The sequence below is a fragment of the Candoia aspera genome, chromosome 6 (assembly GCF_035149785.1).
Source record: "Candoia aspera isolate rCanAsp1 chromosome 6, rCanAsp1.hap2, whole genome shotgun sequence".
Classification (NCBI taxonomy): domain Eukaryota; kingdom Metazoa; phylum Chordata; class Lepidosauria; order Squamata; family Boidae; genus Candoia; species Candoia aspera.
The window spans coordinates 56,433,725-56,449,058 of NC_086158.1; the positions used below are offsets into that span (position 1 = coordinate 56,433,725).

Genomic DNA, 15,334 nt, shown 5'->3' on the forward strand with positions numbered 1-15,334 from the left:
AGTGAAACTAGCTCTTGTAGGCTTTCTTGCTGAAATGGCCCTGTCCTGTTAGAAAACTAAAACTAACTCGTGCAAACTCGTGTATTTGGATTAAGAGCATGCCAAATAAATATGAATGTTGGATTTAGATTCTTTTCTGATATTGATATATAAATGGATAGATGAATAGATGGATAGATTTATACACACACACACACACACACACACACACGCATGCATGCACACAACCAGTGTGGTCTAGTGGTTAAGGCACTAGGCTAGAAACTGGGAGACCGGGAGTTCTAGTCCTGCCTTAGGCATGAAAGCCAGTTGGGTGACCTTGGGCCACTCACTCTCTCTCAGCCCTAGGAAGGAGGCAATGGCAAGCCACTTCTGAAATCTTGCCAAGAAAACTGCAGGGACTTGTCCAGGCAGTCGCCAGGAGTCAACACTGACTAGAAGGCACAAACACACACACACAAATGCAAGGCTATGTCTAACACTCATTTCTGCAAATGAATCATAAAGCAGAGGACTCATAAACAGAAGAAAGTTAAGACAAGAAAAGCATGACATCTGTGTGATTCAAGGTGACAGCCGTCCAAATACATAAATGATAAGAATCATGAATCTAGATTGTCATGTAGCTAGATCAGACACAGAGGGAGAAGAGCCAGTAGAATTTTAATAGTATCAGTCATAAATTGGAATAGATGTAATATGAAGGCACAAGACATAACATTTTAATGTCAATATTAGATGCATAAACTAAGGAAGAAGATTACTTACATTCCAATGGAACTGCACATACAGGAGCTACAGAACAAATGAAAAGTAGAAAATGAAATGAATAAAATAGATATGAATAGAGCCTATGCAGATAGACTGAACATATCTTTTTAGATAAGTCTTGCTTCAAATGAATGAGAAATTCTTCATAGAAAAAGAAAATATTTTAATCTGATCATTTAATCTACATCAATTAAAACTGAACAATATATATTTATACACTGAAAACATAATTTATGAAGCTTTAGTAGAAATGACAGGCAGTAGAAATGACAGACAGTATCAAGGCATTTGCAATTTCTTATTCAAAGCTACCCAATGGAACTGGGAAGCTAGAGGTCAGTGCAACTTATTTTAAGTAAAGCATGTGAGGGCAGAACTGTGGGTCATAATAAGTAGAATTAATAATATAACTGTGGGTCATAGTAAGTAGAAAAAAGATACAATAGGCAGATAACTTCAAGTCAAAAATAACTTCAAAATCATGAATACAAAGCAGAGAACTGGAGAAGGCTCATAAAACCCCAACTCCAAACCAAAAAAAGGTCCTAAATGAAGCAGTAAACAAAAGAGACATGTCTTATCACTGGATATATATTCAGGATGAAGAGGGAATATGACAATGTCCCAGATGTTCAAACTAATACTGTATGAAGAGTATTATGGAAAAGTTAGTCAAATGTATGTAACATCAATCGGAAGAATATGGACTGCTAGTTAAGAATACCATTGACCAAACAAAGGAGCCATAGGATAGAAAATGAGATAAAACTGAATATGAATGTATAGCTCAAATGAAAGATGTATCACAAATACAGAGTTTTTATGCAAAGCAACACCTTTAGAAAGTTCCATTTCAGAGAAGTCATCTGTAAAAATAAGAACTCCCAAGAGGAAATGAAGAGGAATAAAGTAACAGCTGTAAAACATTTGACATATTCAAGAGTCTATATAGCCAATAATAAACAAATTCTTATTTTAAAAATGCTTCTACAAATAGCCTTAGCTAACAATTTCATAAAAACTGCTGTTTACTATCAAAATACTCTGATCTCATTTCCACTACTCTCCAGAGAGAGCATTGCTGTGGTTTGAGCATCCATAATGTAAAATTAACTTTATTAAATGTACTTACAAATACTCTCATGATTAACTACAATTATATCTGTATTGCAAAGTCCTTTTACTTATCCCTGCAGTTCGCTCAGAATTGTTGCAATATTCTTTTCATCAAAACGTTTATTATAGCTGAATACAATGGGCACACACAGGTCACGAATGCAAACCAAGACAATTAAAAAAATATATTGCAGAGATTTAAAACACACAGCCACACATCAAGAAGAGTGGCCAAGTAAGTAAGAGCCAAGCCTGTGAGACTTCATGACAAATTAGAAAAGAGCTTAAATTTGCCAGAAACCCACTTCCACCTATTTTTCCAGTTGCAGTGGTACTACTGCTGAAAAATCATTATCAGGAAACCTTTAAAAGAAGTATTTAAATCACAGTTCTACTAGCCAAGGATGGGCAACTCATGGTCATAGACCACATGTGGCCCCCAACACCTTTTTATACAGCCCCCAGAACTGTATAAAATAGTGCTGCTGAAAACATACTCACACACAGAAATAATAATGGAAATAAAACATTGCATTGATTCTGTTAGGACAGATTCTAATACTTCTATTTTACTTAGAGAATCCCAAAATGCCAACAACTTTGCCTTCAGTTGGATTCCACACCAGGCCCAGCAAAAAATCTCTTTTCTTCAGTAAATAACTGTAGAGTTTTGAAGGACAAAGGAAGACTAAATAAGTAGTTTTTTATTTCAGATATGAAAGAAGTCATATATGCGAACATCAGCCTATGTAATGCACATGAAGTGTGTCTGTGTGTCAAATCCTGAATTTAACTTCAAGGCCATTTCCCCTACTTTTTGAGTAGAATAGAAGGACTCTTGGCCATTCTTTCCTAGTTGTGTTCCGTGTCTACACAATAGTTCCAATGGGCCTTAGTTTCTTACTTAACAGCTTCATATCTTGTACCTGGCAAATCGTGGTTGGGTCCTCCAGCCCTCAGAAAGCACTTTTTAAAAAAACATTACAAAAATATATCTCCTATTATTTTGCTTTACCATTTTATGAAACAGCTGTATAATTCTTCAAATATTCAGTTAAGCAGGAGTTGAGACTGAATAACCATTAAATTAAATTAAATTAAATTAAATTAAATTAAATTAAATTAAATTAAATTAAATACATGGGGCTACCCTTGAAGAATATCCGGAAGCTACAGCTAGTCCAGAATGCGGCCATGCGAGCAGTCTTAGGAGCCCCTAGAAGGGCACATATAACACCACTGCTGTGCAAGCTGCATTGGGTACCAGTTTGCTTCTGGGTCTAATTCAAGGTGTTGGTTATCACCTTTAAAGCCCTACATAGCATGGGTCCAGGTTACCTGAGGAACAGCCTCACACCCACTACATCGACCCGTCCCACCCAGTCAGGCAGAGAGGGCATGCTATGGACCCTGTCCATGAGGGACTGCCAATTGGCAGGGTCCAGGAGGAGGGCCTTCTCTGCCGTGGCACCCGCCCTGTGGAACAGCTTACCCCCGGAGGCAAGACAGGCCCCTACTCTTCCAGTCCTCTGGAAGGGGGTGAAGACATGGCTATGCCATCTCGCTTGGGATGGGAGGGAGGATAGCCAGTCATGGAAGTGGCTGGCACAGTGATCATGCCAAGGATAAGATCCTATTGCCATCTTGAATGCTATACTTTATATTTTTGTATTTTTATATTTGTGTTGGTATTTCTGTATATTTATATTTGCATCAATTTTATATTGTACTGTTTTATTGATTGTCATTTTATTATTTGTAAGCCGCCCAGAGTTGTCGTATATGAGATGGGCGGCAGAGAAATTTGACAAATAAAATAAATAAAAATAAATACAGGCTGAGGGTTTTTTTCCCCATTCTATAATAAATGCTTTCTTTGTGAATAAACACCTAACATATCCATAAGTTCCCATCAGATTTATTTTTATTTATGTTTTTATCCCAAGGAATTCAGGAAAAAAAACATGACATCTTAACCTAAATTTTAAAGGCCAACCTGCTGTTCTTTTAATAACAACACACTACTGTTTGTTAAGTTTTTATTTAATTACTGTGTGACACAGTAGTAATGCAATCTTTATTGGGAACACAGTATACAGGGAGAAGAGAGAAAAAGGACTAGAAAAAACTACCAGCAACTTTCTTCTTTACATTTTTTTCCCACACTACAGCCATTGCTAATCAATTGCAATTAGGAAGCAACTATGGAATTTGGATCTAGAGATGAGGTGCAAGTTAAATAATTATTTCAGTAAAATTAATGTTATAACATTGCCTTCTGGGAAATTTAAGTAGGTTCTAATTACTTTCAAATTTATATCTATCTAGAATCTTTTATTAATTACCTAGTTATACTCCTGAGGATATTTAAAGAAAAAGATGAAGAAGAAAACAGGTCAAATTGGTGCATCACTTCTACATTCCAATTAAAAGTTAAAAGGGAAATGAAACAGTGGTTCTGTACCATGAAGAAAGCATAAGTTGACAGTAAAACAATTTATCCAAAATACTCAGGAAAAAATATCTTAATTTGTCCCACAGGCACAATTAAGATCTTAATTTTTGCAACAATATATAATTTATTGGATTGAAAGTTAAGTGCTAAAGATTAACTGTAATAATCATTATACAAAATAGGGATTCACAAACCATAGTCAGGGAAGAAGAAATTATCTTTTTCACATGGGCTGCTTATTTCATTTGGTTTCCGAATCAATTTGCATTTTTAATCAGCATCTTTGCACACAATTTTCTCTAGCATGCACAATGTGTACAAACAGTTTTCCCCAATACAGTAATGCTTTTTTCTACACTATTTTTTTTACTGTACTAGCTTTCATGCAGAATTCTTCCTAATTTACCCAAATTTCATATACTACATACTGTTTGATTAGAAGACTGCATTACACAGTTCAGAGAAATGCAAAAATATTTCAATTTAATTTTCTGTATTTATTTCCCTATCTGTGGTATTTCTTGGGCACTGGAAGACCTCTAGCAAAAAGGAATGCTGCAATAAATGTTGTCATGCAAACTCTGGTAATAACCAAATGTGCATTTTCTTCTTAAATTGTGAGATCCTGGCCTAACGACTGCAACCGGGACTACTGGAACTGCCGTTGCTAAGTGGTGCAGTCACATGTTTTGCCTAATGACTGCTTTGCTTAGCGACAGAAATGCCAGTCCCAATTAGGGTCTCTAAGTGAGGACTACCTCTACCGTAATGTGATGCTTGTGCCCAAATTCTGGCTTATATGCAAGTAAGTCAGAACAAAAGAATGAAAATAGATTATGTCTATATACGAATACACTGTCAGAAGCAACTTATCTCCCTTACAGCAACTACTATAGGAGTTCCATCTTAGCGGCAGAATACAGAAGATCCAAATGCAATCTCTACCAGGAAGTAGAGCTGGAAAAACTCCAGCCTGAAAACTAATCTCTGTCAATAAAACTGGGCTAAATGGATCCACAACTCATTGGCTGCATTCTCACAATACACTAAGCCACATATTTGCCAACTACATTTTAGTCTAGCACACTGTGTGAATCCAGCATAGATTTCAGGATGCAATGCAGAGACATATAAAAAATCTCACACAAACACAGAAAATTAGGATTTCAATAAACCGTGATTAAGGGTATTGTCTGTGAACAGAGTATGTTCTAGGAAACTTTGTTTCCTAGTGATTACTTTCAATTACGAATGCATACAATTGTTCTCCTAAGCCTATTATAATCCTGATTCATGATGTGAATCCTCCAATCTCTCTTTTTTCTTTTAGACTTTTGGTTCAGCTGTTGTTTAAAACAGATATATTTGTAGAAGTAAAAGCTTAATAATGGTTGTAAAAAAAATACAGCATTGCATGATGAATTAGAGCAGCAGCAACCTAAGTTGGAACCAGGCAGCAGACCGGGCAACAGAACATGCCTTCCAGGAACCAGGCCAAATAGAAAGCACTTGATCTGAGTGTGGTAGGGGGAAAGGGAACAGAGCTTCAGGATTGGTACTTGCCTTTCCAAGCAGCTATTTGGAATAATTCTGGCATTTTTATAGGAGCAAGCTGTTAAGACCAGTTTGCCTAACTGCAAAAATGAGATGCCACATACCAGTTGCAGCTGACACTGGGGGAAGAAAAACAAACTTATAGCAAGAAATAATACACCTCATTAAAAGCATACCATAAGAGGTTTATCAACAAGATCATTCAATGGGATTTTGACTGGTACAATGTCAGGTCAATAGCTGAAGATGTCTTGAATGTCAGTTTGCTTGAGGAACTACCATATTAGCAACAACTGAATCATAAGCAATCATTTAAAAAGATTTGCAGGAAAAGTAAATTCCTGGTCTGATATTTCAGTTGTAGGTATACTGAAATTTCTTCAGTGCCTTTATAGCTTCTAACATATGGCCTTGTAACTTTCTTGTATTGAATTCTATTTGTTGAAGAGCTTAAAAAGAAGGCTAGTCCTTTAATTCAATGCAGAGTTGAGGCACAAATGACCAGGCTCAAATTATCTTATTTATTTATTTATTTATTTCATTTTTATCCCACCTTTATTATTTTTATAAATAACTCAAGACGGCGAATATACCTATTACTCCTTCCTCCTCCTATTTTCCCCACAACAACAACCCTGTGAGGTGAGTTGGGCTGAGAGAGAGTGACTGGCCCAAGGTCACCCAGCTGGCTTTCATGCTTAAGGTGGGACTTGAACTCACAGACTCCTGGTTTCTAGACCAGCACCTTAACCACTAGACCAAACCGGCTACTTTATGCAAATTGGAACTTTATGCAAATTATCTTATTTGGAAAATTATGTGAAGACCTAGCTTTCTGGAGAATATTCTAATGCTGGGAAAGGTGGAAGGAAAGAGAAGATGACGACCAACAGCTCGGTAGATGGACTCAGTTACAGTGGTTACAGGTGTTCCACTGGAAGACCTGAAAGACCAGATTAGAGATAGATCATCATGGAGAAAATCTATCTATGTGGTCACCAAGAGTTGACACCAACTTGATGGCACATACCAATCAATCAAAAAGTCCTTTCATACTATGCTGATGTGTATAGTGTGTACACAAAAGAATTCACTGTAAGTATCATTTCCGTCAAATCCACCAAGGTACAAAAAAGCCACATTACGTTTCTTTTAGCTTCCTCTAACTTTGTCTTATATATATTTGTCTATCTAAACTACTTTTTGTTTTCCCAATCTGGATCTAAGTTTCCCTTGGGGGCAGGGGAATGAAAAAGGAATAGAAAAGATAATCCCACAATTGACAAGCACACATGACCACTAGGAGTATTACTGAGCTGGGCAGTGTAAAAATACTTGCAAATGAATAGTGATTGTAAACGTTTCTGTTCCTCCTGGCAAGCTCAGTAAAGAAGGAATTTGATAGAGGCCTGAGTCAAATAGGAAATTTCCCCCTCATCACCACCACAATATAGCTGAGTATCCCTTTGGGTAATAATTAACACAAATTAGTATTATTCAAGAGTCTAAGAAAAGAAAGGAATCTAATTCATTTTGCCTTCAGGAAAGAGAGACCCCTTTTAAACTGTAATGAACTGTAACATAACACTGGAAAGGAGGCTTTTTAATATATGAGCATTGGAATGGGACTACTCACACATAAGATTTATCTGGAAGACACAATAGATGAGTTTAGTTACCACAGGCACAAAGGCCTAGAAGCAACAGCATTTTAATTTCATCTGACATTACAGAGCATGGACTTATTCCAAATCTGTTTTCATTCCCTTGTACAGCTTGGCTGGAAGGCACTACTAATAAATTTAATGGCAAAAACAAAAACAGAAGAAAACAAAAGGGCAAGAAAGAAAAAGATCCAATTCAGCATGGGAAATGCTTGCAAAGCCACTCTTTTGGACTACTGTATTTGTTCAGGTCTCTCTTGAACAATGAAGATCACCATTATTTGACACCAACACTTACTTAGTAGCCAGGTCCAACTCAAGTTCAACAACTCAATTCTACGTATGTTTACTTGAGAACTAGACAACCCGTGACCCATTGGGTCATCCTTTCAGAGATATTTCCTTACCTAAACAGAGAAACAGAATGATCACGGGTGGCAAAAAAGCAGTGGGAGCAGGAGTGATTTCCAACTTCCTGCTGGCTTCCCCATTGACTGTCCTTGTGGGAAGTTGGCAGGGGGTGTTGGAAATGACTTTGTCAAATTTCAATCCCATGGGAGTAATGGGTCCCAGTGACAACTTTGCCAAATTTCAATCCCTGAGGTATAGGGTACCATCATCACCTCAGAACAGTTGACTTATGGGAAGCTGACAGTGAGCATTATTCTTTCCACGTATAATACAGGCTGGCACCATTTCCTCTGCCCTCATGACCTTCAGCAGAGCCCCAGTGAAGCTGCCTCCTCCTCCTCAGCTGACCTGAGGAACTGCCTACCACTTTGCTGGGGCGAGGGGGAACCAAGGGAGCCATGGACAGCAAGGAAAACTGCACCCCCACTCCCTACTCCAGCATGTCCCAAGGGCCACTCAACCACTGACAGCCCCCCAGCCAGCTCTACCTTGCCAGGAGGCATCTGAGTCACTCCCTCGTCCTTCCCTCATCACCTACTGCCACTAAGAGATTTCAAATTTTGGCTTTGGTTCCAAAGCAGCCAATCACTGCCCATCTGTCAGGCCTTGTGCCAGCCGATTGGGCATTAGGGGCCAGACGGAGGTGGGAAAGATATTGGGGATACACCCATGATGATCATGTGACCTTGGCTGACTGCGGCAGCGCAGCAGCTCTGAAGTGGCCACAACTTTGCCAAATTTCAATCCCACAGGAGTCATGGGTCTCGGATTTTGGATGCATTCTGTAAGTTAGCCCACTTGAGGTACTTTGCTTCAAAAATTGTTGCCCTATCATGCATCATTTCACCCAATTGAGAGTTACAAACAGACACAAGAGTATTAGTAGTATATAGATAAACCCCACTGAACTCAGGAGATATCACTCCTCCACAGAGAAGGAGGAACAATTAAAAGATTTTAATATAGACAAAACAAGTGGAACTAGTAAAAAAAAAGTTGAATTTATTGCTGTGGGTTAAACCGCTGAGCTGCTGAGCTTGCTGATCAGAAGGTCGGCGGTTCGAATCCGTGTGATGGGGTGAGCTCCCGTTGCTAGTCCCAGCTCCTGCCAACCTAGCAGTTCGAAAACATGCCAGTGTGAGTAGATTAATAGGTACCGCTTCGGCGGGCAGGTAACAGCATTCCGTTTAGTCATGCTGGCCACATGACCACGGAAGGGTCTACGGACAAATGCTGGCTCTTCGGCTTTGAAACAGAGATGAGCACCGCCCCCTAGAGTCAGACCGACTGGACTTAATGTCAAGGGAAACCTTTACCTTTACCTATGTATTTATTGCTTTTTCATAGCTACGTAAAGTCACTGGGCAAGGTCATCCATCAGTACAGATGAAGTATTAGTACGCTGATGATATCCAGTTGTACATCTCTGTCCCAGGCCATCCAAATGAAGCTGTTGAGGTTCTGTCCTAGCATCTGAAGGGTCTGGATGGGGAAGAACTGGTTGCAACTCAACCCTGTTAAGACTGACTAGCTGTGAATTTTAGGTCCCTCAGATCTGGGAAATAGAGTATTTCCATCTTTGGCTCTGGACAGGGTGATTTTGCCCCATTCAGATTTGGTGTGCTTCTGGACTTAACTGTTCCTATTCAAATAGCAGTTGGCAGCTGTGGCTAGGGGATGTGAAATGTGTTTTGTGTACCAACTGCACCCATTTCTAGACTGGCAGGCTTTGCTCACAGTCACATTTAAATCACCTCCTGACTGAACTCCTACAATATGCTCTACATAGGGCTGCCCTTGAAAACCATCTGGAAGCTTTGGGTGGTCCAGAATGCAGTGGTGCTTGTAATTATGAACACAGCTCATTATGCCCATATGACATGTTATTCCACGAACGGCACTGGTTCCCAGTAGGGTTCTGTGTGTGATTCAAGATGCTGGTAATCACTAAGCCCTATGTAGTATAGGACTGGGTTACGTGTGGGATTGCATTCTCCCAAGAATGTGTGCCAGCCCCACATACTCCATAGTAAGGAAGATGACCTTGGCAGAAATATGCAAGAACCATGACCTTGGCAAAGGCTGAAACATTTTTTAAGGTTGGAGCAATGAGATAACATTCAGAACAGCTCAGGCAAACACATCCCTGATTCAATGAAGTATAAGAAGGGGGAGAAAGTACAGCACAATCAGACTTGTAAGATACTGTTATTATAGCCAATCTCAATAAAAGTAGTTTTAGTCTTCAGGTAGAGTAGATTTCCTGGTCTGGTATATGTAGTGGGGCTGACACACAGGGAGGCCATGCTCCAGAAACTCTGCCATCTTATGGGACCTTTCCAGGGACCGCTTCTGTTGTCTAGAACAATCTACCTCCCCCATATACTACAACCCCCCCTTTACTTTAGAAAAGCCAATTAAACCTGGCTTTTTTTCCAGAAATTTGGTTCCAGTTGAGTAGAATGCCCTTTTAGTTGTTTAATTATCCTATTTGGTTTGTCATTTTATATATAGGGTGTTTTTAATGATGAAGGGTTATTTTTTGACAGTGTTTATTTTTGTTGTATGCTTCCTGAGTCACACTGAGTTGGGTGGCCTTATAAATGTGTGAAATACATATATACATACATAAAATATCTTCTCCATGTTTACTCTTGTTGGAACAAGAATATAGATAAACAAGCCAAAATTTTAATAGAACAATATCCATAGTGGAAGGGATTCAGGCATCCTGAGTCAGTACATAGAGCGAGCCCTCTGTTCCAGACCTTACTAAATGGGCAGATATCACTTGGAATATGTGAGTCTAAGATACCTACGTCTATGTTGGGCCGAAAGGATGACAACCAGAACCTTGAACTGCACCTAGAATGAACTAGTAATCATGCAGCTCTCGAAGTAGCAGCGTTACATGGTGAACTATGATGTACCCATATCTCCTTGAGCTGCTGCATTCTGGACCAGCTATAGCTTCAGAGTGGTCTTCAAGGGCAGCCCCATGTAGAGCTGCAGTCCAAAGGGGAGGCAATCAAAGCATGAGTTCACCACTTTAAAAGTTCTTACAATAGCACTATTTTATTCCACAGCATCTTTTCTTTTATTCCCCCCTCCCCATTTATAGCAAAACATTGTTACCAGAACAAAGGGAGAGAATGTGAGGTGACAAAAACACTCAAACAGAACAATACCTCTTCTGGTGCAGCATTTCAATAACCACCCACCTGCACTAAATAGGGAACATAACAGGCTTAAACTTCAGGACAACCTATCAATAGTATGGACACACTGCAATCTACCATGGTGCGATGACTGGAATATTCAGCTTCCCATTAAATCCGACTCATAAGTAATTACTTAGAATTCTCTTTAACGGTAGGGTAGCATTCAGTACAGAAGAAAAAGTTGCGAATGGAAAAGCCCACACTTCTTCCCCATTAAACATCTCCAGTGACTTCAAATTCCTGCCCCACTCCCCTTTCAGGTATGCCCTCTCTCTCTCATGCCAGTTAGTCTAAGCATGTGCAGCTATCTCCAACGTTCTTTGCAGATGACCCTGGCAGTTCAAGATAGTCCAAACAAAATGATTTCACACTCCAAGATGTTCCCCCCCCTTTCCTCCAACTCGCAAGACGAAGACATGCGTTGAATGAAACATGCATGCGAGTCTAATCAAGTGTCCTGAGAACGTTTGAGCTGGGAACATGACACATGGGTGGATGGGGAGAATTGGGGGCATTTTGTCTTCATGTTCTGTTCAAAAACTTCCTTTTAGAAACAACTGGCAAGTCACTATCATGCACAGGATGATGTACCCAGATGAATTATTGGATTCATCCAAAAGTGAATTTAAGAGGATATTGCATTTGCATTTGTACTGAAGAGCATCCCTGCTTTACTGCTGAGGTCACTCTGCCTTTAAAGGCACCCATAAATAAGCTTTTCTTGCCTTACTGGGAAATGATATAAAATAACATTTACAAATAATACTTGGGCAGTTTTAATTATTTTATTTAGTGTGCTAACCAGACCTTTACACTGGAGCAAAGTATAATATTGTGATATCAAGCATCTTGCCCTGCAATACTGATTACAGGGATATGCCTGCACTTCCAAATTTCATTTGGCTGCTTTGGATATACTCCAACTCCCATCTAACAGAGGACTTGCAATATAATGCAAGTCCACCATACACAATACATCTGTATTGTAGTCACTAGGATCAGCAGCAAGAACAGAGAAAGTGTAGGTGTTTTCAGACAATACTTTTCTGTTAGCATATTATTAAATAAAGTATGGAATTTGGGAAAAGTACTGATAACCTGCCCTTCAACTTAAAGGGCTGGCTCACACTTCTACTAAGCCATAATGTGGTTTCCTTGTGCAATCTAGTCATCATGCTTTGTAAGTTATGATTTAGGCTTAGCTGTATGTATAGACATAATCACTGTGGATTGTTCAACTACCTTAGTTAAAACAAACCATGGCTTGCATGATGTAAAAATTACCAAGTGGCAAACATTAAACGCAGGAAAAGTACAAGATTACACAGTCTCTCTTTCTATCCCTTCTTTTTGAGAAAATATTTCTAGTTACCCAGAACAAGTGGGTTCCACTGAATATCTATTCCCCATTCAGAATGATCCATGAATTCTGACAACTTACATTAAAAAGTAGCCACAGAGACAAAATTAGTTTTTCATTGTGATAGTGTAAGAAAGTAAATGACCACTTTTTATTAGTTAAGGGCAGATGAACCAACCTGTTCATCTGCCCTTAACTAACCAACCTGTTAATAGCTCACTGTTCTAAATAATCACTACATTATACAGGAACAGCCACCTGATGCTTCTTTCTTGATTCTCTCTAAATATTTCCCAAGTCTAAAACAGTTCCATGAAACTGATCTCAAGAAACGTAAGGGGACTTTCATGACAAAAATTGTCAGAAGAAAATCCCAGTCCCAAGAAATAATACAGGTAGTTGGAAATACAGAAAATCAAAACATATAATAACACCTTCCTTACTATACAGATTAGAAATTACAAATTAGGAACTTTCTGAAGAACCTTCTGACAAGACAATATTGTATAGTTTCTCTTCTTCCATTGTTACCCATTAACAATGGCTAAACAGTCCTCCCTGAGAGGAAGAGTCATACTGTTGTACAAAGGACCTGTCATGAGTAAGGATGGCGAGCAGGGGGCTCCCATCCAGACTGTTAAGCGCATGCGTAGCACTGAGGAATTGGGCAGCCATTCAAAGAGACACAGATCGGGACCGCCTTAACCTTTGGGGTTTATATGTCTGGGTTTTTCCCACGCTTCTTCAGTTTGTTAGGATTCCTGTTATGTAGCAGTAATAAAACACTAGAGACCAGTTCCTTGTCTCAGCGTGGTTCCTGGCTGTTAGGACAGGACCTGCAGTTACCAAAGGTCTGCTGCCAACAACATGTTGCAGCATCTTCCACACCACTACAATACTACTGAAAGATGCCTCTAAATGTTAGTGCTACCATGAGAGAAACTGTAAGCAACCACCATTTCACTGTTGATTGTAGTGCTATGCAGAGACTTGCCTGCATTTTTTATCACTTCTGATTTAGTTGCGTGAAAGAGAATTTGCTCTCAAAATTTGTTTCAGATGAGAACATAATTCTGGTGAAATTCTCATGGGTGATGGAATGTGTTCTTCTTGCACTTATTTAATTACTCATTCAGATTTGAGCAATAAAGTACCTTATTTCGTTATTCAGAGGGATGCATACGCATGCCCTGTCTTTTACTCTATAATCAACTCTTAAACATTTTGCAGCTTCCATAGCTTCTCACAAGGGAAGTTATTTTTCCATACTAGGAAGTAACAGCAGCCTGGGAGTTTTTAAAGAGATGGATATAGGTGTAGCAGAAAACTACACCAGCAGAGCATCACCCTCTGCCATCCCTGACAATAACATAAGCATAATGTAATAAACATGGTATCAAGGAGAAACTCAAAAGAAATGCTCAAACACCTGAGAATACAGTAGAAAAACCATGGCTTCTCTCAAGAGAGAGAAGAAAGCCTTTGAGAAATTGCAAGACAAGTATTGGCCCCGCCTTAGCTGAATGTGTAAGTAACTAGGAGAGAACAGGCAAGCTTCACTTGACACTCCTTAACTTCATTTTTTATGAATGAATATAAACATGAATATTTATTCACATTTATGAATATAAATTTCATACCTGTAGGAACAAATATGATTATGAATTCATATAGCAGAAGAGAAAACTTTACTACATTTAAATCAAAATAGAAACATAAGGCAGCTTTAACATAAACAAAGCACCCACTTGTAGTTTCAGAAGTATATATTATTGGATGCCAATCTGTGCTAGTCTGAGTAGAGGAAATGGCTCTCAGTCACACTGTCTGCTTCTCCAAATACTCTAGAGATAATGTCTTAGGATGTCAGTACCAATTTGAAACACTGTGCAGAAATTTCCAAGCTCAGCAACACAATTACTGTTAAGAAGCACTAGAGGGTTTCCTCCTGCTATGAAAAGAGTGTAAGTTGCTTATGTTTGAAGTATATAGTACAGTATCTGGAAAGCAAGGATATTCTCATTCATAAGAATTATAAAAGGGACACCAAGCGCCATAGATTGGGGGATTTTTTTGAATGAAATATCCCAAAGAACTAGGCATAATCATTCAAATTACTATGTACCAAGGGAAAAGAAAAATAAATAGGATCACCTTTAAAAGAAAGGGTATGCTTAGTAAAAATAGGCTAAGCCAGATTAAAACAGTCAGTCATACTACAGAGGTAACTGATTTTTGTATTTTCTACAGCCCTTTATTTCATCATAGTAATAAATCCGATTTGTGGCAGTGACAGCAGAGATGAAAGAGGAGCCATCCTACTGTGTCTAGTAGTATGGACAGCCATTACAAAAAGCACCACGAGCAAACCTGGAAGCAGATAGGAATTTCCATGGCAATTACTAAACTGTACTACAAGTAGTAGGAAAGCTACCGCAACTAATGAAATTGTCAGCAAGCTCTATTTTATCCTCCTTCCATCCACCTCCCAGTCTAAGCTGATAAAGATAGTCTCAGATTTGCATTAGGTGTTTCACTGATGTCACTGTTTTTATTTTGCAGAGATGTATGAAAAAAGCATAAAAATGTATCACTCACACTGATTATGGCAGCCTGTTTAAATCTGGTCTTGGTTTAAGGATTTCCATTAGCAGCCAAAGAATGGCACCAGACTTGCAGAAGGATATTACTAGCACATAAATCTATTTGAAAGGCTGCAATTGACACCACACAGAATATTCAGGTCTCCATGGAGACTGCATATAAAATACTGCGATCAAGT

At 38.9% G+C, this 15,334-nt stretch overlaps 1 protein-coding gene across 1 annotated transcript in view; it reads right to left on the minus strand.

Annotated features, from left to right (window-relative positions):
- The window catches only part of ABLIM1 (actin binding LIM protein 1), a 222,432-nt gene that overhangs the window by 183,473 nt on the left and 23,625 nt on the right, over positions 1 to 15,334 (minus strand). Inside the window, exon 2 of the mRNA XM_063307206.1 lies at positions 769 to 795. Within this exon, the coding sequence (XP_063163276.1) occupies positions 769 to 795 (27 nt within the window). The remainder of the gene's footprint in view (positions 1 to 768; positions 796 to 15,334) is intronic.